General features: G+C 52.6%; 7 protein-coding genes across 7 annotated transcripts; 2 read left to right on the top strand and 5 right to left on the bottom strand.

Moving 5' to 3' along the window:
• Positions 1-2,223: 2,223 nt before the first annotated feature.
• Positions 2,224-2,508, top strand: CLUP02_07121 (uncharacterized protein; the record flags this gene model as incomplete). The annotated part of the gene is made up of 1 exon (XM_049286117.1): positions 2,224-2,508. One exon carries the CDS (start codon positions 2,224-2,226, stop codon positions 2,506-2,508), a length of 285 nt encoding a protein of 94 aa, XP_049143260.1.
• Positions 2,509-5,928: 3,420 nt separating this feature from the next.
• On the bottom strand, positions 5,929-8,511 carry CLUP02_07120 (uncharacterized protein; the record flags this gene model as incomplete). The annotated part of the gene is made up of 13 exons (XM_049286116.1): positions 5,929-6,088; positions 6,147-6,192; positions 6,229-6,301; positions 6,391-6,459; positions 6,539-6,637; positions 6,765-6,867; positions 6,928-7,024; positions 7,080-7,130; positions 7,365-7,416; positions 7,480-7,972; positions 8,003-8,094; positions 8,324-8,414; positions 8,489-8,511. 13 exons carry the CDS (start codon positions 8,509-8,511, stop codon positions 5,929-5,931), a joined length of 1,449 nt encoding a protein of 482 aa, XP_049143259.1.
• Positions 8,512-9,871: 1,360 nt separating this feature from the next.
• On the top strand, positions 9,872-12,964 carry CLUP02_07119 (uncharacterized protein; the record flags this gene model as incomplete). The annotated part of the gene is made up of 5 exons (XM_049286115.1): positions 9,872-9,956; positions 10,174-11,223; positions 11,663-12,226; positions 12,323-12,431; positions 12,541-12,964. The coding sequence occupies 5 exons, from the start codon at positions 9,872-9,874 to the stop codon at positions 12,962-12,964; spliced, it is 2,232 nt and encodes a 743-aa protein (XP_049143258.1).
• A 98-nt stretch (positions 12,965-13,062) lies between these two features.
• CLUP02_07118 (uncharacterized protein) lies at positions 13,063-13,902 on the bottom strand (the record flags this gene model as incomplete). The annotated part of the gene is made up of 3 exons (XM_049286114.1): positions 13,063-13,072; positions 13,139-13,647; positions 13,714-13,902. 3 exons carry the CDS (start codon positions 13,900-13,902, stop codon positions 13,063-13,065), a joined length of 708 nt encoding a protein of 235 aa, XP_049143257.1.
• Positions 13,903-13,956: 54 nt separating this feature from the next.
• Positions 13,957-14,321, bottom strand: CLUP02_07117 (para-nitrobenzyl esterase; the record flags this gene model as incomplete). The annotated part of the gene is made up of 2 exons (XM_049286113.1): positions 13,957-14,241; positions 14,319-14,321. The coding sequence occupies 2 exons, from the start codon at positions 14,319-14,321 to the stop codon at positions 13,957-13,959; spliced, it is 288 nt and encodes a 95-aa protein (XP_049143256.1).
• A 34-nt stretch (positions 14,322-14,355) lies between these two features.
• CLUP02_07116 (uncharacterized protein) lies at positions 14,356-14,947 on the bottom strand (the record flags this gene model as incomplete). The annotated part of the gene is made up of 4 exons (XM_049286112.1): positions 14,356-14,531; positions 14,590-14,604; positions 14,695-14,830; positions 14,891-14,947. 4 exons carry the CDS (start codon positions 14,945-14,947, stop codon positions 14,356-14,358), a joined length of 384 nt encoding a protein of 127 aa, XP_049143255.1.
• Positions 14,948-15,132: 185 nt separating this feature from the next.
• Positions 15,133-21,137, bottom strand: CLUP02_07115 (adenosylmethionine decarboxylase; the record flags this gene model as incomplete). The annotated part of the gene is made up of 19 exons (XM_049286111.1): positions 15,133-15,811; positions 15,875-16,116; positions 16,176-16,450; positions 16,519-16,639; positions 16,723-16,748; positions 16,809-17,019; positions 17,155-17,179; positions 17,242-18,691; positions 18,762-18,933; positions 19,001-19,103; positions 19,488-19,611; positions 19,675-19,793; positions 19,925-19,969; positions 20,014-20,284; positions 20,352-20,421; positions 20,475-20,500; positions 20,586-20,766; positions 20,839-20,913; positions 20,991-21,137. The coding sequence occupies 19 exons, from the start codon at positions 21,135-21,137 to the stop codon at positions 15,133-15,135; spliced, it is 4,362 nt and encodes a 1,453-aa protein (XP_049143254.1).
• Positions 21,138-21,145: the final 8 nt, after the last annotated feature.

Below are 21,145 nucleotides of genomic sequence, written 5' to 3'. Positions count from 1 at the left end.
AGGGGAAAACGAGAGGAAGTCGAACGGATCCTCATGCTTAGCGTGGTGGTTGTCTCGCTTGTCTACTGTTAGGCTGGTAGTTTGCAGCTTCGACGCCTGCGGGCACCAATCGCAAAGTTTCCGAACCTTTCCCCCGACGCCTGACGTGATGCCAGATGGACGGTCTGGGGTAGTAAGATCTCGTATCTGTAGGGAGCTTACCAGTCTACACTGTCGACAGTCATCGTATATGTCGAGGGAATTTTGCGGCATCGTATCGAGAATCGTTTCCGACAAGGCAGCGCTCGCGCAATTGCACAATCCGTTGGGGTCTGGTGTCATCCCTTGCGTGCGACATGGGAACAGCACCTGATCATCGCCTACACAGAAAGCTCAAGTAGACTCGCGGTAGATCGACTTCAGTCGTGCTCCGATGAGACCGAACCTCAACCACCAACCCTCACTTGGCCTGACTGGATTCTTTCAACGCTAGATGCCATCCACATAGTAAACTTCCAGCCCACGGAGCCACCGCCCCCAACGTGGCAGCCTCCAAGTTTCCGGCCTCAGTCAAGTTTTCACTTTACCCAAAATCTGCTCTTGACATTAGCAAAGTTATGAGAGGCCCATCTAGGTATCACGGCACGACGGCCTTCTGATTACCTTCGGTCGTGTCCGGGTCCATGTTTCCGGCACCAAGCACAGCCGCCGTCGCAATTACGCTGAGCCGAACTGAGCTAAAACCATGCCGTCGGAATAAGCGCGAGAAGGACAAGAGTTAAGCGGCCCTTGCCGAGAGACCTTCGTGTACCAAAGAGGCATGGACTCCTGCATGGTTATGTCGACTCATGGATCTGCATGAGGTAGCAGGATGGGAAAGTTCAAGTTTACAGTAAAGAGACAACCTCTCATCATGAACCCGCCATGACCACTCCCGGCTATCCACGCTACCATGTCTTGGAGCCACCGAAGCTTCGAAAATCAGTCACCAAAATAGCATGGTAAGAAGGGCGGGGGCTGACACTAACGCAACCGCTTGTCCCGCAGCCAATTCTGTGTTAGTAGGGCTGATCTCCGTCAGCGTGCAGAATTAGAAAAAAAGCTCCCCCACCAGAGACTTCACCTCGGAGTTTGCTCGACTTGGACTGAGGCTGTAAGGCTATTCCTGTTTGGATTTCTCAGCATGCTTGACCTCGCATAGGTATCACGATGTTCATCAATGTCAGACACGCTTCTCAGACACGGCGGGTTCAGCCTGGTAGCCATGAGGACGGTTCCACTCGTGTTATCGTCCGCGACTGTGTCAGTCACTGGTATCTTGGAAGTCGGCCCGGATCGGATTTTCCTCGAGCTCGCATCGTGCTTGTCTGTGACCGGATGACAAGACATGTTTTGCAGTTCAACCTTCGAGCTTTAAGTGAAGAACTCACATCTTGGACTGGATCCTAGCTCCATTTCCAGCAGTGACAGTCAACGTGATCTTTGATCCATAGGTGAGCTTTGACTAACAGCCCATTTTGGTCCTTTCGGAGCTCCCTTGCCCGGTCATGACACCCACATGCAATGATCTCTGCATCATCTACACCATCAGAGATGCAAGAATACGAGGACGATCTCTTAGCCGGTTGTTGAAGTCCTCTAAGCCATGCGAGCCCCCCTTCTAGCGTGGTATACACATCGCCCGATGGCTTCGAGACATCGTGAGGCTACTCCTAACATCCTGCGGCCGTCCCGGACGCATCCGGATGAGCTTGTGACGCCATTCACAACCCATTCGACCGCCTACCCTGTAATCTTGCAAGTTTCTGCCTACAAGGCGTACCCCCGCTTCCAGAGGCATTGTGTCTTCCATCTTAGCGAGCTTTCAGTTCAAGGGCTCCCTTGCAGCCGTTCACATTAGCCTGGAGACCCTTCATCCAGCAAAGGGAAACGCCATCTCAACGATTACCAGGTCATCAGCACGATCCCAGATGCGGCGCGTATACCCTCATCACTCGGGCTCAAGGGTGGCCGGTATGCTAGTCATGGAAGAGTGCCAGACAATACCATCGTCTGCAACTTGAATCTCAGCTTGGCTCTGCCATAAGTATTGCCGTGATCCCACCATCAATCCCACGATCTCTCTCTCTTATCCTCATCACCCAGCAAACAATTATCTCACATAACCAAGTCGTCAGAGCCAAAGTAACTTCAACCAGCCAAGCCGCTTCGTCTCCATACTTCTCTTCTTCACCAAACGCAAACATGAAGGTCTCCGCCATTCTCATCTTGACCGCCGCCTCGGCCGCCCTCGCCGCACCTGTTGCCGAGGCCAACGCCGAGGCCGCTCCCGCCCCTGCCCCTCAAGCCACACCGGGTTACACCAACTACGGAAAGTACGACTACAGCAAGTACGGAAGCTACGGCACCTACGGTGCCCCGCCGGCCACAACCCCGAGCCCCACGCCGGTCCCTCAGACTTACAGTGCCTATGGCACTTACAAGGGCTACAAGCGCGCCACCGACTGGGTCAAGAGCTGGTTCGTGTAAAGGCACCAAACATATCTTCTACATTACGCATTACGCAATACGCAATAATCTCACTCCTTAAGCGCACTTCACCAACCCACACATCTCCCCTCACCATTTACTGGACGCGAGGCTGGCTCGGCCAACAACAAGGCCTCGGTACTTGGCGACCTTCATACCATATGTAACCCAAGAGATGGTCGAGGGACGGATCTGTGTGGTATGGGGGTATAATGATAATAGAAAGTCCACATACAGTAGGCTCAATGAAATAAATCATGTGTCATGAGTTCAGGTATTGCCAATGACGTTCCCACGTGACAGCCCGTGATATCTCAATGACTTGGTGATAATGTCCTCAATTTACGGGACTTAAACATCCCCAAATTATTTCATACATGAGGTAGATTTCGTGGCATTTCATCGGCGCGTAGTGCAACGGGGACTAGTTGTAATCGGCATTCGAAATGCAGCCTCCATCTTTAATCCTAAATCGTTTTGTCCAGCTTTCTTGCTACTTTTTCTTTTTCATGAAGGCTCCTGAAGGCGAGAGTTCGTTCGAAGCTTCAGTAGTGCTTTCACGACGTTTATTTTGACTAGAAAGATGAATCGCTACTTCACTTGGAACTTAGTTGCGGGTTCTTGTAATCTTGACAAGTTAATAAGACTCACACCGTATTCTATAGCTGTACGATTCCGTATTCCATAACTTTTGGCACTTCGGGTTCGTCTTGTTGAACCGTCATTCAATCTTACACCTAAAGTCGCCATACCTGACTTTGTTCGCCACATCAACTCTTCATCTTCCTTGTTAGTTCTAAACATATACGATTCCGTGCTATTGTCAAGATGACTCAAGATATGAGAACACGGCCAAATGTTATACCGGCGGCACCTAAAGCCGGTAGAGGTAAGCAGGCAGACTTTGAAATGAAAACGTAAAGGTGACGGAATGTACTTCTCGTATTTATGGTTCTAGGGAAAGTCTCTACTGCCTCCTGTTATTTGCATTGCATCTTTGCAACGAGCTGAAAGCTCATGATTGTAACACGTAATGCCAACAGAGAAACAGATGAACATGTAGTTTGAGAAACTGTCTCGAGTTTCATTAGGTCAATATAAACCCAACCATTGTGTCTTATTACTCACGTTTTGATAACCGCTTATGAAGTCCTTATGACAAGCTCTGGGATTGGCCTCTTCGAAGCGCGGCAATGGTGCTTAGCACTGGAACTCTTCATCTGACCACCGTGTATCAAAGATCTTACAAGGTACAGTATCAGGCTCTTAGTATAATCCAAGGTGTAAATAGACAGGATTTCAAGACACAAATATATTAGTTCTGACTCTCGTAGGTGTTCTGTGTGAGTAGCTTTAGCTTGAAGATGCGTTGAGAGAAGGAAACAATTAGTAGATGCAGATTCTTAAGCCTGGTAATGAACGACGTATGTTCAGATGTCCTGGTTATGGTGATCCACCTGGTCTCACTTAATCTTAGACCAAGGCATTTTGCCATGATGAATAGTATGAGTAGGTATGTACGGATTCAACGATATTACTCATTTCCGTTCCATGGAGTATTGGCTGAGGGCTGTATGGCAAGCTCGACCGAGTTAGCTGAAGTTGAGAGAACCAACTACATACAATTTTCAAGTTTCAAAGTCCTGTGCGCGCTCTGGATATTCACTTCAGCCATATAGCCTGCGTAATGTGGATGAAACCGTGGCGGGTGGAGGTTTAGAAGATACTTGGTGAGGCAAATGCAATCATGTGCTCGAAGTAGATGTCCACTCGGGGTGATGTCAAGATGAATAGTCTTAACATGCAAGCAACCATCCCTCGATATCAAAAAATGCCGGCATCAGCGCTTGAACCAGCCACCAATGAAGGCCTGACTACCGACGTTGGAAATCTCGAAGACATCTACCAAGATCGACGCCTCGTGAAGTCATGGAGCATGTCCTTTAAAGATTTCTACTGTGTCTTCATTCTCATCTATGGCAATATTATCAATGTTTAGCGCGTATATTGAGGTTCACTGATGCTCCGCTGAGGCCGCTTTGCCTGATTACTTGACTCTACTGTTTGAGGTATCTCTGTGGGCAGGTGCTGATGGCTACATTCACTTGACTCGGTATTGGGACTGTTACAAGCGGTGATACACTTGGGTTATACGGTATCACAGAGTCTGATTATTGATCACCGAGACAGCGATGGATTTGGCGAAAGCTTCGCAACAAACCCACACTAACTGGAAGCTGGAAAGGTTCGACCAGCCACCTTGTTTCAAGGTGTCTTTACCTCATCAATTCTGAGAGCCGAATTTCACTCATATCATCTAGTCAAGTGAAATCAACCGAGACTCGCAGCCCTGGACTCAACAGTGCACTGCTGCCAGGTTCCAGCCACGAGCGCTCCGTCTCACAAATTGCCACAAGCTAGCCACGTGTCCAACATTATGCAGACCTGTGTCACTCATCATAGGATTGACTAAACATATGTTTCCATCTTTTCCAGGTTTCTCATAGCCGGCGGCGTTGTACGGCGTCACGGTGTACCGGTGTAAGCCCAATGGTGTCATGCAAGGGGGCGAACAAACCCGCATTACACGTCCGCAGCAGGGGGGCTTAGAGAGGGGTAGAAGATATCCAAACACTCAAGCAAATCTCCAGACCTTTTTCGAGAAAATAAAGAGGCTGGGAATTCCTCGCCCCTGGTCTGAAAATTCTCCCAGCCTCCTCATTTTCTTTTTGTTTCCCCTCGTGCCCCCTATCGGCCGAGATGTCGTCTGAAACGCCGTTGTCCCTGCACGTCGCCCGCTAACATCGGAAGCGAAGGGATCCACCGTGGCGCCGATTGCCCGCCGGGACTATTCATTGACTGTAGCGCAGCGGGCATCGATGAAGATGCAGAGCAAAAGGCAAAAGGAATGGAAACTCGAAATGATACAGAAGAGAAGCTGACAGTGAAACTCTATTGCTAATATCCAACCACCGCAATTGTGTTTGGGTGGTTGTTGCCATGTCTCGCTATGCCACTTGATGCATCTCCCAGCCGCTGGATGAAATGCCGGTGAACATGTCTCGCCACAATGGACACGATGAGACGAAAGCTGTCTCATTTGTGTGACTTCTTGATCCAGATGATCTTCGATGAGTTGGAAGAACAATAGATGTCTCAAAAGTTTGTAAAGGATAGGCGAATTACGACTCCGCCTTTACTCGGCGCGCTATAGCGTCAACGGCACCAGCGCCATCTAAATAAGATGATTGCTTTTGGTGGACCGTTCATCGGTTGTTGTAGAAGGAATTACGACCTGCAGGAAGCCAAAACAAAAAAATGGCAAGAATGAATCAAGGAGCGAATGAACGGTGCAAACTTACGTTTTAATGACCAGCCTCTCCCCTCGATCAGCTGACGGGGAAGAAGCGAAGAATAGCTTCAGTAGCCGAGTAGAGAGCTCGAAGCAAGGGCAACATGCATTCTCTTGGACGTCCGACGCATCGATGTCAGGGCCTTGCATGTCACAGGCGTCATATCTGTTAGTCTGGGGAAGCGCGGCAGTGAGGTTGGTGATTTTGGATTAGGGTTGTAGACGTGGCTCAATCAGGTTGTCGACTTCTTGTGCATGCATGAACCACCTTAGCGAGGGCAAAGACGTTTGCCAGTTACGTCCAATAATAGCGCTGGCTGTCTGCATGAGACCTGGAGGATGATCATGCTGTCAGAGTACTCGTTCACAGAAGTTCAGCAGGCGCCGGTGGATGTTTCGCATCAGATTATGCGAGGCATATGGGGGAGCCTGCTGGACCAACTAGATAGTCGAGCCCTGCTTATGAATCCGAGAAATAGGCTTCAGCAGACATTGCGAAGAAGAAGCAGATGTGCCTCACGTCAGTCGACTGTGACGGCACGTTGTGTTGTGTTTGACGTGGCGATGTTGAGACTCTGAGGCTTAATCTTCATGCAATCCTCATGCCGAGTTGGTGGATGAGTGCGAGGGAGGCCCGGAATCATGGCCAACAACACAAGAGCTACGCTCTAAGCCGACGAATCGAAGTGCTAGGACGATGGCCGTGGCCCAGCCCAAAGCCCAGAGAATGGAGGACGAAGAGATATCTTCCCCATTAGCGGCGAAGATGGTTAAAGGCTGGCGTCACCTCGATGATCAAAGGCCAATGGGTTGTGTTGGCATGAGGAGAGTTGAGGTGCATCATAAGGCAACACTTGCGCTATCAGAACGCCTGAGAAGCGCGGAGGCCCGCAACGCAAGAGACCCGGAACACGGGAGGCGAGAGGCCAAAGACCGTCTGGCCACCCGTGATGTTGGGTGGCCATGATGGGAGACCTGGCGTGCCGTTCTCGCGGTTCTGCGAGCAGCTGTCAAGTCCAGCATGAGAGGTGGGGTCAAGTAAGTCCATGGACGAGACATGAGGTCACCCAGAGAATGTGTGCTCAGCAAACTGACGAACGAAGGTCCCAATACGAGGTTGGGGAGAGTGGCAGAGCAGAGGTTTGAGGTAGGTGGGATTACCCCCTGCGTCGGAAGGGCCATAACGTGTGAGTGAGGGCGGCTAAGGCTCTAAGCCAACATCGGCTGGAAGCTCGATTGGTTGCGGCGAGGCATATTGGAATGAGGGGAGCTATTTGATTGCGAGGTGAAGTGAGTGGTGGAGTGAGTGAGAAAGAGAGGAGAAATAAGCAATGTGGCGAACCTGTGCTTTGACATTATTTGGAGATGGTTTGCGGGACAAAAGTAAGTAGTGTTCCTATTCATCCAAGGGAGGAAGAATGAAGAAGAATGAATGAATGTAAGTCATAGTAGGTATGGATGAGCTGTGGGAGCTATGGCCAGAGGTTCAACAGTGCTCGCTCACGCTTCGCGGGGTGAGTTGAGATGAAAGTGATGGCAGTCAGATCAGGTACCCACTAGAGCAAGGTAAGGTAAAGATATCCGTAGCCAAGATGATCTGCTGAATGGGCTGCAGTGACAGACTCCCAAGTTGAGAATGGGTGAGAGGACGCAATTGCAAGGGCAGCTGTCATTTCGGAAGGTAAATGCCAATGCTCACACGCACTGCCGACGGGTGCGAGGGGTCCCGGTCTGTGGGCCGTATGGATGAGGATCACTGTAGTGTACGGAACAGATACGGATGCATAGTTGGCAACCTGACGGACTATGTGGGTTTTATGAGCGCGTAGGGCAAATTCGCATGTCTCGGACTCTCCCTTGGAATCAGGTCGCGCTCTAGGGATATTCGCTTGCCAGTTGGTGAAGCCAAAACTTGTACGGATGTAAAGAGGGAGAGACGGAAGGGCACAGTCGCCCATGTTGAGAACAGGCAAGACATGACTGGCTGGTCGCAAGTCGTTGCCCCGCTTATCGCAGACGCGTTTAATTGGCCGTGTATCGCGGTACGGAGAGTGGAGACTGGAGAGGGAAGTTGCATCCTGGTCGAGGTGCGCCTGGCCACTGCTGCCTTTCCTGTTCGCGCCGACCAATCATATGACTTACACAGCCCGTCGCATGAACGTCGCTTTCTCGTAGATCCACTTTTCCGACGAGTCTCTCTTTCCTGACGGGATTTTACGTGTGGTGTTTCCTTCCTCAGCAGCACGCCAGCACGCCAATGAGGTAAGTACATACATACATACGTGCCTGCTCCACTCTCCCATCACAGCTGTCCGCCTGCCCGCCTGCCCGTCGTGCCCGCCCAGGTCAGACTACCTACCTACCTTAGGTGAGGTGAGGTACCGCAGTACTCGCAGGGAAAAGGGAAGGAAAGCTGCATCTGACTTTCCCTAATTGATCTTTGGATGATTTGGTGTCTCTCACCTGCATTGGCCCATCTCGACACGCCAGCAATACGACGTCTCCATTGGTCTTGTCACGGAACTCTCGCGTTTTACCACGTCGCTTTCTGTCTCTGAGTCTCTGGCGCTTCCAGTCTCTCAGTCTTTCATCTCTCTCTCTATCCGTTCAAACGCTTCCCATTATTACCTGTCGAGGCACCAGTGGTTCATCGTTCGACTCCCGGAACCACCTAATCTCGCACCAGCACACAGCTGAATGCGCATCGCCGTTTCGAGACTTGAGCCTTCATTCGACCCAACATATTCGACTTCCAACTTCTCGAGGTGAGTGAACAAGCATCCCATGATCCAATACACACCGCAGATGGCAGATCAATTTACTGTCCTACCTTACCCTGCCCGGCATCCCTCGCCCCCTTGCCCTGGCACGCCGCACACCATCTTCCACAATCCACGTCCCATCTCCGTCTCCATCGGCTGAGAACTAACTCTTGCTCCACCCAGACGCCAGACCGTGTTTGCTTTGCGCTGTCTCCGCGTCTCTTTTAGAGCAAGGTACCCGCCATCCCTAGACTGCCCTATTCTTTCCCCTCCTACGAATCCCATCATCCAAGCATCTCTCTCCAACTGCTGACAAGACGCCTAGACTTTGATTCCTAGCCCTTACTGCGTATACTATCTGTACAAGTCCTTAGTTGGCCCCTCGCACACCCGTCTTCCTCGACATACCATACCGTCGCTTGCTTTTCTGGGCACTGAGTGGCCCATCTCTGTTCCTCGCGCAGTAGCGTAGCTCATCCTCAAACCACTTTTTTGGCTCCAGGGCCTTGCATTCAGCGACCAACGCCGCTTGCTACCGTCTCCATCGGCATCCGTCCAACAGATACCGCCAGACTACTCTGCTGCTCCGTAGTTGCGCTATCACTTGTCGAAACCACGACCAAGACCAGGCCCCGGCAGGACCCAAACCCAGGCCTTACCGATACACGCCCTTCTCTATCCCACCCCCGGTTCCGTGCGCGCGCCCTCTCCGCGTCTCTCTCTCCCACTCAAGAGAGACCGCATCTCATTCTCAGCCTAGAGTAATCCCTGCTCCCTACCGACGCTCACCTCGCTCGCACTCTTTTCTCTCTCTATCCCCCCTTCCCACCCCACGCCAGCTCGTCGACTGCGTTTCGATCACTCTCTTCCTGCAACCAACTCTCTCGATTCCACTGCGCGGGAGAGAACAACAAATAAACAACGAATACACACACTCGCTACGCTATTCCACTGCACGCCTAACCGCCGCCCCCAAAGCTTCAACACCGTCGAGTCTGTCTGGCACCGACTTGCTTTCCCAGGGAATTTACCGACGAGGGAACGCAGGAACTCACTCACGAGTCCCCATTCTCCACGAATCGAGCCGACTGTCGATCATAGAGCAACTGGGCCCTAGGCATCAAACTGAAAGCCGCTGGCTGGGCTGCCCCCATTCCCGACGCACCGCACCCCATCGCACCGCACAGCGGAACCACAACACCACATCCACTCGCCCTGTTGCGCGCACAACCGCTTCGATCCACACACGATGGCGTCCATTTCACGTCAACCTTTTGCGCCCCTCGACGGCACCCGACTGCAGAATCTGACGAGCATTAAGAATAGACAGAATGGTATGTTTGATCAACCCACGACCAAGCACGCCCGTTTCCCTCCCTGCAATTCATATGTTCTCATATTGTGTGCTCGCAACATGGCGGGCGCTGCATGTGGCTCTCTCAACGACATCAGCCCGCCATACCGCTAGAATGCGCCTAAACCACCAACTCGAGCACCTGCCCCAAACATGTCCAAAATCCTTGCGCAAATGGTAGCTAATAATTCCAACAGCTGCTCCATCAGCTACTGGCGGTAAGCGCAAAGCTTCAGAGAGCGTAGAAACCGACGATTGCGAAAATGTCGACCCGTTTGCTTTCTCCAAGCGATCTAAGAGCTCCGAAACCTTCTACCCGTCAAAGGATGTCCTTAAGCCCTCGTCTTTCGTCCTAACCAAGGCCGCGCCTCTCGCTGCCAGCCCTATGTTGAACTCCTCAAGGCCTACCCTACCTCGCCCTCGCAGTTTACTCCAGCCCAAATCGCCCTCAGCTAAGATCAATACGGCTATCGCCAAGTCCTCCCCACTCTCAGCTCCCGCTGGTCGTTCGCCAACTCGCGGCAAGAGATCCGGCATCCTTTCAAACCGTCGTAGAACCGCTGGCCCCTACACGCGCGTAGATCCGCCTGCCTTCAACCTCCCTTCATCCTCTTCGGCACCATTCAGCCTCGATGCTGCTCTCAAGGGGACTATCCCGAGCTATGCTGCCCGTTCTACTGTTGCCACATCCTCGCGGAATGCCGTGAAGGACCTTGTTGACGAGCCTGATTTGAAGGCATCTTGGTTCTTTGATATCCATGAGGATACGCCAGAGCAGGAAATGACCAACATGCTCCAGCACGGCACATGTGTCCTCGACATAAGCTCTGATGAGGAGAGTGAACGCAAAGCCAGCAGGGACCGCGCAGAGGGTCGTGACAAGGAAAATGTGCCGCCTGTCGATGATGTGAGCCAGACATCTGCACGTCGCTCTGCTCGTCGTACTAGCGAGGACGAGATGATCTTTGAAAAGGAGAGGATAGCTCTGGGCGAGATGGATGCCAGCGAGTTTTATGCGTTTGGCTGCGACGAGTCATCGATCATTATTGTCCCCGCCGACGAAGAGGAAGAGGAGGAGAGCGAGGTGGCCCCTCAAGCCGCAGTGCCCGAACTCAAAGAGCCTGTCCCGGAACTCATAGCAGCCCCGCTCGAGGTTCCCTTGGAACAAAAAGGTGTAGACGATCTCATGGGCAAATCTACAGAGACAGCGGCCAAGGCTGCGCTCTTGGAGCCTATGGAGGGCACCGGTGAGAGCTTTGAGCTGTGGGAAAGTGGAAGCGCCAAAGATGAATCAGAGGTGGTGGTTGCTGAATGCTGATGATGGCGTGCTTCACTTTGGTCATTTGACTCGACTATACTTCGCTTCCAACTATTGACCATCTTTTAATTACGGGTCCATGATGAATGCGGCGTTTGCAACGGTTATTCGGGATTTCGGATGGACGAGCAAGGACTCAGCGACGGGGGACCCTGGGACACTCTTGGTGTAGGAACAACGGATTCGGGTGTCTTGTTTTGTACAAAGCTGGGTTCGGAGTATTCTATTGTTTGATTGTATTTGAGCGATTGATGTCCTTATCAATAGAGCACTATTGAAGCTATTATTTCTGCAACGATCTGGAGCTTTTTTTGTCACCACGCCCACCATGCCTCTTGGCCAACAACTTTGACCATGCAACCGTGTAGCCCATTTACGAAAGACACTGCCATCCATCGTCACATCATCCCTCGCATCATCCGGGTGCTTCAAGATGGGCAATCTGGTGTCGTTGGTCCGCGATGTGCTCCCACGTGACAGCCGCTCACCTCACCCTAGGTACCCGGTCGCTCCAACGCCCGTATTCCGGGGCTCCACTCGGCCCGCATGTGTCCACTTCATTACACCTTCGCACCCAGAACCGCACCACTCGGCGACACTCGCATCTCACACCATCGCAGTGTCCCGCACTCATATCCGCTCATTGGACCATAGAAGTTGCGATTGGAGCACCGGGATTCACTGTGAAGCGGAATATCGAGACTCAATGGCATCGATCAATGACCTTGCCACGGCGGCCATAGCGACGTCGGCCGCAACCGGCGGACAGGCCGGTGATACTCTCCCCGTCACCACACCGCCGGCGGGTGTCGTCCGCGGGACTTTCATCGCATTTGAAGGTCTTGATCGGAGTGGCAAGACCACGCAGGTGAAGCTGCTTGAACAGCGGTTGATTGAAGAGGGGAAGAAGGTCAAGGTTATGAGGTTTCCGGGTATGTATCCAGCTTTTGTAACGTCAACGTTGGTCTTTCCATACTTGTATATGGATGACGCATCAACTGTTGTCACTAATTCAACTCATATTCTAGATAGAACAACGCCTATTGGTCAAATGATTGATGCCTATCTCAAGAGCTCAGTCGAGATGGAAGACCACGTCATCCACCTTCTCTTTAGCGCAAACAGATGGGAAGCAGTGTAAGTCGTCCCCCTTTCCCGTACATCATTATATCTGAGTAAGCTTACACCTGTCTAGAAAAAACATACAAAATCTCCTGGCGTCAGGATACACCGTCATCTGCGACAGGTATTACCACTCGGGCATCGTCTACTCCGCCGCGAAACAGAACCCCACCCTGAACCTTCACTGGGCGCGTCAACCGGAAATCGGCCTCCCCCGACCGGACCTCGTCCTGTTCCTCGACCTCGAGGAGGCCGTCGCCCGGGAGCGCGGGGGCTGGGGCGGCGAAGTGTACGAAAAGGCCGAGTTCCAGAAGCGGGTGCGCGAGCTGTTTTGGGGCCTGAGCCTGGGGTGCGTTGGGCCTGATGGTGGGCTGGGCGAGGAGGGCAGGGTCGATCGGGAGTTTCGGCAAGAGGAGGAGGATTTGGTTGTGGTCGATGCTGGGGGTACGCTTGAGGATGTTGCCGAGGAGATTTGGAGGAAGATTGGGCCAAGAGTGGAGGCGGTTGAGAAGGGGGAAGCTGGGAGCACGGTGAGGGTTGTGTCGTGAGCTAAGTTGCTTGAGTGCTTCGGGGGGGGGGGGGGCTTTTGGCTAGGAGTTGTCAAATAATATGAGATTCGGTATGAATATATCTGCACGAACCAAGTTCATCGATGTCTATGAGAGTGAGCATAGCGATATAAAACCTCGAGTTTGGGCCATATCATGTCGAAACGCTTGCACCTCTCATTCATGGCCGTAGAATTCGACACCGTCTTGACGCTCGAGGTATCAACCACATCCCCCAGAACCGCGACGTCGATTGGAGCATAAGACGACCCCACGGCCGGCCACCCAGGGCCTGCGGAAGGATTCTTCAGAAAGCGCGCAACGACGCCCCTGAAGTATTCATACACTGCATATGTCTGAGGGGTGTAAGGTGTGGTATCCGGATCGGTGAAGAGAAGAACAATCTCCAAGCCGTGAAATTTGCCTAGCCAGTCGTACTCTTTAGGGAAGAGATTTGGAATGGAGCTGATGAAGTGATAGAGCCGGGTAGAGATGTTATTCGAGGCTGCTATTGAGGCAAGGGTGGATTGAGGCCCCGCCTGTTCGTCAGCGACTTCAAGTTTTGGGGAGGTTCGGTTGAGGAGAAAACGTACACAAGACCAGAGCAAATCAGTGTCAATGACCGAAGCAAGATCAAAGTCATTATTGACTCGGGTATCAGAGCGATACAAGGAGACAATCGTCTACAGGTCTTCGGACGATATCAGAGCCGGCGGAAGATATGCATTGAACAAGGCCGTCATGTTGACTTTGTCATTGACCAGCCCACGCCCCTCTTGCCCCACTGCGCCCGTCAGAAGAGGAACTCTGACGACGATCCCGTTTCTCCAGAGATCACTCGGCTTGCTGAGGGCCGTCACGTTATTGAATTGTGATCCGAAAATGATGCGATACTTTCGCATGGCGCTGATTAGATTCTCCGCTGGAACGACCCTCATACATCTTAGTTCATCTGTCGCGTTGACACACCCGACTGAACGCGAAAGCCCCGTCTAGGCATCGGTTCCGGGCGGTGGATGGGCGAGATCTCCGAAACTCATCTGGCCGCTGGATATGATTTCAGCTCGAAATGGGACCAGCGTGTCGTTGGCGTAGGCTTTGAGGTGGTGGTCCACCGAAAAGGAGCCTGCGGACTGGCCCCAGATTGTAACCTTGGACGGGTCGCCGTCAAAGGAGGCGATGATTTCTTGTAACCAAGTGAGAGCGAGACGCTGGTCGTGTAAACCCAGGTTTTGGTTCCAGCAGTGGGATCTCAGGTGAAGTAGGGAAGCCAAAGACTATAGAGCACATGCGTTAGCTCTAGAGGATACATGCCTGTGTAGATGATGATCATTGTAGATTGAGCGTATCCTACCATTTGTGCGGTAGCTGAGAGTTACGGCGATGATGTTTCAATATGCCGCAAAAGCAGAAAGATCGAGTCTGCCGTGACCCAGTTGCCATCCGCCGCGCCCGAGCAAGCAGGTAGGAAAGCCCGTCGATGTGGCCGAGGAGACAGTAGGTAGAAGAAGCAACTTCTGGATCTTCATGGTTTTAGACTCGCAGGCGAAGGAACCTGCTCGATCTCCTTTCTGATGATGGATTGGATTGTGAAGTGCAGAGATCGAGGAGTCAAAGAATGGTACCAAGCATAAGAACGGCTATAATGTGCTTGATGCTGTGACCTCGTTTATATACTCTTCGTTATCCACCCAACAGCCTCCACGACTGCTTGGTACAGGATCATGAACCAGAAGCATGGAGGGCCTCGTCCAACTCTAGCGAGTCTGCTTTTCCGAGTATATTGGGCATCTGACGTGTTTTGCAGATCGTCACATTATTCACTACGGAGCCTGCGATGACCTCCCGCGCGGGATGACTGGCCTGCTTGCTCGGGCGTCAGACTTGTGAGGAGCATAACTTCGATCCCAGGAAGAAGATCATCACCAGGCTCTCAAAAGATTGTACGAGGACAGTGTTCGAGAAAATGGAATTGAGATTCATTACAAAAGAAATCCAACAAGACGACTCGTAAAGATAACAAAAAAACGCTGCATCTGCTCATAACCCATAATCCGTAATCCGTTACCCATGACCCGTAATCCATAACCTCGCCTTATCCAGACAACCAAATAGTACAGCATTCAAAGGAAGGAAGTTTATCCAACTTTTCCACAACATTTCGGCTGTCAGACTTGCTCTGGACTATGTGTGACGATGATCGAAGGCAGAGGCGGCTTCAACGCAACTCCACGGGTATCGAACCTTCCATCAAGCGTATCCGTTCCGACGGTAGACCCATAGTCGCTCAATGACCCGTTTCGTCGCACGCCGGTATCAACGGCTAGCTGCTCCCAATCCTTAGCCCACGCCGTTCCGGGGGGAGGGGGACACGGCTTGTCCTTGTTCGCCGGCGGGGCGAGCTTACCGTTCCCGGGGCAGAGACATTCGGGCGCGTTGGCGGGGGTGATCTTGATGGCCGGCGCGACGGAAGTCTGTTCCAGCTCGGGAAGAGGAGGCAGAGGCTCTGCGATGGGCAGCATGATGCCGAGGGAGTCCGGGTGCGGGTACGGGATAGGCGGGACGGGTGGGATTTGCTCTCGGCGCCGGGGGTAGCTGGCTTTGCGGACGAGTTTGGCTCTTGCTGGGGCCGGGATCGTGTGTCGGTGGTTGGCGGGAAAATAATAGTAGGCTGGAGGGGTCGGAGGACGACTGTTTGGCCGGCTTGCAGGCTTGGCTTCCTCGTCCTTGAGATCCTTTTCGAAGGCGCTGACTAGACAAGTGACCGTGTTCCGCCGTCTGAAGCAGGGCAACTCGAATGGGTGCGATGCAATCTCCAGGACAAGAATGACGACAATGCTGCAAATACTAGTCGAAGAGTGTTAGTCCCAGGCGCATTTTGTATGCATGCATTTTCAGGCTGCGACGTACATTCCGATGACGGATACTGAGAAATTCAGCTCAGTAATTGGGCTTTGTGTCACGAAGCCGGGGTAATGTGATAGAGCTACCGAAGAGAGAATCACGGCCGGAATCCAGAGCAAGAGACCCAAGCGGGCAACAATGACAGCCCATGACACCAAAGGTGATTGCAGTGACTGCCTCTTGACAACCTGGTAGTTGCGGAACGACACGATAATATGTAACACCACGTACATGGGGGAGATCATCGACTGTGAAGAATTGTTAGCCTGCATTCCACTGAGCCACAGGCATTGGGGGCAGCACTTACACCAAACAGGATGAAGCTCTGACTGAGACAGTCACGCTCGCCAGTCTTTGAGGGCCGAAACTGAAGAGCCGAAAGACAAAGGCCTCCTCCGGACGCGACGATCATGAAGAACATGACCGCGATCATGACAATCGGGAGAGGCTTGGGCGGGGATTTTGTGGAAACATCGCTTCCTGACATGGAGGACTTTGTCTCCAACGACTCGACGACACTGACGGTGTCGTCGCCTTTGAGAGAAGGAGCCATGGCAGAAGGCGGCGAGGGTTGATCGGATGCTTGACTGTTGCTTGAGTCCAAATCACCCCTCCTCCGATATCCTTCTCTGAGCATGTTCATATATCACTTGAAGTGGGATGGCTGGTGTCTTTGCCATGGCTGCCAGCACTTGCTGGCGTGGCGGGTGGGCTCTCAACATTCCAGCCCGAGACAAATCGAGGCACTGGTCGCTGGGGGCCAACGGCCATCTGGGGTGGTTGTGGGCTGGAGCACCGCTGCATCGGGACTCAAAGGCCTATCGATCTGATGCATTCCAGAGCCCGGCTGCTACTGAGCAGCCATAAACGCCTCGGAAAACTGTGCGTGGTTGGCAGACTCAACTCAAGCCTGGGCTTCTCCTTGCCAATATCAGTAGACATGTCAATAACGGCCCGAGGCTGGTCAAGAATTTGTAGCTGAACCGGATGGCTGTGGCTTGCAGCCGGCCTCGTTGAGTGTGGAAGAAATCTGCCCAGCAATCGAGCGCATCGGGATCATGGTCGATTGAGATATCAGACAATGAGTGGAGCAGGCCCAGGATGTCAGATAAAGTGACAAAGCTCGTGGGTAGGACGACGTGTAGGGGGCTCTGATTCGTGATTTATTGACGAAACAATCTGTTTTCAGAAACAAATCCTGCAACTAAATCCAAAGATTGACAGTGTCTGACTATAAAAATACCTTGCAAAGATATGTGTATGATATATAGCGAGCGTTTTTGGACGGGATGGCTACCGGACAGACTATGGCTAGATGCATCACGCGTTCGAAGAATAGAAACATAGCCAACGCCTCTTGGAGGGCAACTCACATCTCCTCTCCAAGGCGAGCCTCACGGTCGCCAGCCCAGTCATCCCGTTCGTAGAAGCGGAAGACGAGGTCGTAATCCTCAAAGTCATGGACAATGCGATCAATGCGACGGTACCCGCGGACAGGGTCAACGAGACGCTGAACGGCAGTCGCACGAGAAGCATAATCACCCATGCCATAGGGGTTGGCGCTCTTGCCCTTGGCCTCAAACAGAGTAACACTAAAGCGGCCAGGCTTGAAGATGTCAACGACGTGCTCGATGATCTCAGCCGTGGTACGGCCACTCTGGCCTCCAGGGACGTTGGTCTCGAAAGAGGCGAATGAGCAGTTGGGCTCCGGGGTGACGTGGACAGTGAAGTAATGAGCGGCATTTCCGCCCTTCTCATTCTTCGAGTCATCGTCTTCATCGGCAATGGCAGGAACAACACCGTTGGCGGAAAAGCCACAAGGGCTGAAGAGGTAGGCGTCGACGCGAGCTCCGGGATACTTGCTGGTTGGGTACACGCTGGAGAGACCGCAACCCTCGGAAACAACAGTACCAATTGCGTGACCCTCGGTTGTCAGAGCCTCAGTGGCGGCACGTTCGCCATCGTTGAGGTCAGACTCGCCGATGTTCTCAAAGACGTCGACATGGTCCTCGCCGCCCGCCCTCTCATGAACCTGAGACATGTCACCCAAACTCTGGTGGGCATCGTCCCGAGCCGCCTGTGTCTGCGGCAAGTGCAACTTGTCGGTAGCGACCGCACTCGCGTCCGCCAAGTAGAACTGCTTCGCATTTTCAGGGTCGAGATCGGTCATGAGAATTTCAAGAGTTTCGTCACTGCGCTCCTCGAAGCCGCTGCTGAAACTGGCCACGCTACCTGTGGGAATCCTGGCGGCGAATGCAGCAGCTTCTTCTGCCTCGTCAGGAGTCCTAGGGGGCGTCAAGGTTTTGTTCGGCGTGGTAATATAGAGGTACCAGTGATCGCCGTTCATTTTGCCAACCATGTAGGCACTGCCACCCTCGAACAGGTCATCCAAGTACTTGACCTCGGATCTCCAGCTTCGGTGGGGACCCTGTTGACGGTCAGGGAATAAAAAGTTCTTGCGACTGTAGAAGACTCGGTAGGGGGTTGCAGCAGCCTTGACGTTGGTGGATTCCTTGGCGTTATGGAAGGGGAAGCCGGCGTGTTCAGCCGCGATGTGGAGGAGTCGCTGCAAGCCCAGGAGGAGAGTGGTCGTGCCGCAGGTCTTGAGAATGAGCTTGTGGGGGAACACAAACAAGCTCGACTCGGACAAGAGATAGGCATCGACAGAGTCAGACTCAAGGACTGAGAGGATCTTGCAGTTGACCATGTCGAGCATGGTAACCCAGGTGTCGGCGGAAACGGCTTTCAGGCCATTGGGCTGAGCGCTCGCGGGGAGGGACTCGGGGCCAGGGGCGAACCACACTTCGAGGAGCTTCTCCGGGCCTAGAGAGTATGTCTGTCAGCAAGCGGTCGGATCAGAGGCTTGTCATTTTGCTTAGGCTACGCGTATTACCTTCAAAGGCGTTGGTGGAGTCTAGGTCAGCAGCGACATCATGATTGATTGTCAGATGAGGAGTAGCCTCAGCCGGGGAGAGGGCGTAGTCGTTGGGGACGGAGGGGTTGACCATCTTCTGCAGGACTAGCTCTTTAGGCGCAACCCGGGAGCTCGCGTGAGAAAGAGTAGGCTTGGATGTTTGATGACTTTCCCGGTACAGGGCTAGAAGTCCGCGGGACACTAGCTACCGCTCAAACGAACTTTGCGGCGTTCGTTTGAGAGAGTAGGCCCACAGGAGGGTGGACAATTTTGGAGGCTGGCGGAGCCAGCAGCAAACAGTGTATAGAAGGTGCAACGTCACTTGAGGACGTTAGGGAGGTCGAGCGTTGAGGGGTAGGAAAATAACCCTAAGGATCGGAATTGTGTCTTGTTGTAGGGCCTCGCTCTGGCAGAAACCGATACCTGTGGTGGAGTATCGGACCCGGCAGACGAGGTTATCTGCGCGATGGGAAGTCGGTTGGATGGTGGGAAACGGAATCTAGTAGAAGAGCGATGCTTCTATGGAAGTGTTTGGTGCCTAGTGTTTAAGCAGGTGTTATCTGGGCCTAGGGAAGGGAAACGTTAGCGGGATGCGCCGATATTATGAAGGTAGTCAATGGTTGTCGGATTGAATCGATCAGTAGATAGAGCATGCGATGGATGATACTTCCACCGAGGAACCCAAGAGGAGAGTGAAGGGCTTACTTTGCGGGCTTGGAGAGGAAGCGGAGGAGGTCGACTTGGTTCATAGATGGCCAGAAATTGGCTGAAGTCGCAGAACGAGGGGCAGCGTGAATGCCACCAGTAGGAAGATGACCGTCGCAAGGTACTAGGTTTGTGTATTGATCATGAGGTTTCCGTCGGGTCGAGAGACGAGGTTTGCAGGTCGCACAACCGAAGAAAGATTTCGGCGTGGAAAGGTAGGCTGTCAATTTTGAAGCTCCGGGAGGGATTCCGTCGTGGTGGATGTGGATGTGCTCGTTGTGGTTCGTGGTGGAGGGGAAGCGTTGTCTGGGTGGGTTAAGAAAAAAATAAAAAAATATCTAAAAAAAGTTGTTTCTGCAAATTGAGCGACAATTGGCGGCATGGGGGCGACCCCTCCCCGGCCACACAAAAATTTCAGCCCAAGCTACTACTTGTACGTGAGGTACGAGGAGCTGCCACTGCCAACTGGGAGGACATTCTGGCTAAAACATACATGGCAGTACTTGCTCTAAAGTACCTCCCTCACCAAGTCCAGGTCTCACGGATACTTCCATTTGCGCACTTTTCAGATGGCAACATTTTTTGGCGGTATTTCTTGACCGACTGTCCGCTGCAGAGAGCCGTTTTGGGAATGCCCAAGGTCTCCCTGCTGATAAAAAACACCTGTTCCTTTCCCACTACCTTCGACTCTGCTGCAAACCATATGAAGTATCGCGCCGCGTAAGGTAGTAGTTGGTAGTCAATTGAATTCACTTGCCAGTGGAGAGCTATGCCCGGGAAAGGACGGAAAAGACATCCTGGAGGTTGCGAGACAGCTCAGACAGGGAAAGACATTGGTGGCTTAGATACACTGCAGGGGGGGACGTGTCGCTGAAGAACGGGACTCAGACGTCATTTTTCGCAGCCCCAGGCCTGGACCTAAGATTAACACCACCTGTCATGGAGGGGTAACTTGTACGGATACACTTACGTAGGTAAGGTCAGCACAGCAAAGTCACCAAATGTGAAGGATTCTGAGAGATAGATAGGCTCGAATCGCGATGCATCGCATTGTAAGGACCAGTTGATAGAAAAAGGCAATGCATCTCTTCCTCATACCATATCCGGTAAATACATACGAGTGGTGGGACATGCGGTGAAAGTCATCGTGCTTCAACTTCTTGCGGCTTCTTGCGCAGTACCAGGGATTTGACAGCGGCTTAGGCAAGGTACCTGATTGACAGGTACCGCCATGTTTTTGCGGGGCTTTGCCCGTCCGAGGCACCGGGATGCCACCAATCTCGATGCATCCTCACGTGCTTCCAACCTTTCTACGAATCGATGACTGGGCCGCCCATCGGATTTCGTCAACGACAGCGGAGTCGGGCCCGGTCAGCGTGGAGTGGGCATCTATATGCTGTCCGGTCTCTAGAAATTCCCAGTATCCCTCAGATGCGTGTTGAGCTGGAATTTCGCATGCTGCTTTGACTTCGCCATGCCCAGTGTTTCTGTACCTCACAGTACGGTGCGGTTCATGGCTGTTCTCAACCCCTGGTACGTTGTGTGCCTAGAATTGGGCACCAAGCCGAGCGTCCTCTTCATCTCGCCAGGGGTAAAGACTTGTGGCACGGTGCAGCGACTGAGCCTGTCGTCTACTCCTTGAGTTGACATTGTATCCG

This window comes from Colletotrichum lupini, chromosome 4 (genome assembly GCF_023278565.1).
Source record: "Colletotrichum lupini chromosome 4, complete sequence".
NCBI classification, from domain to species: domain Eukaryota; kingdom Fungi; phylum Ascomycota; class Sordariomycetes; order Glomerellales; family Glomerellaceae; genus Colletotrichum; species Colletotrichum lupini.
Note: the sequence above shows the minus strand (reverse complement) of the source record. Positions and strands in the feature narration are given on the sequence as shown.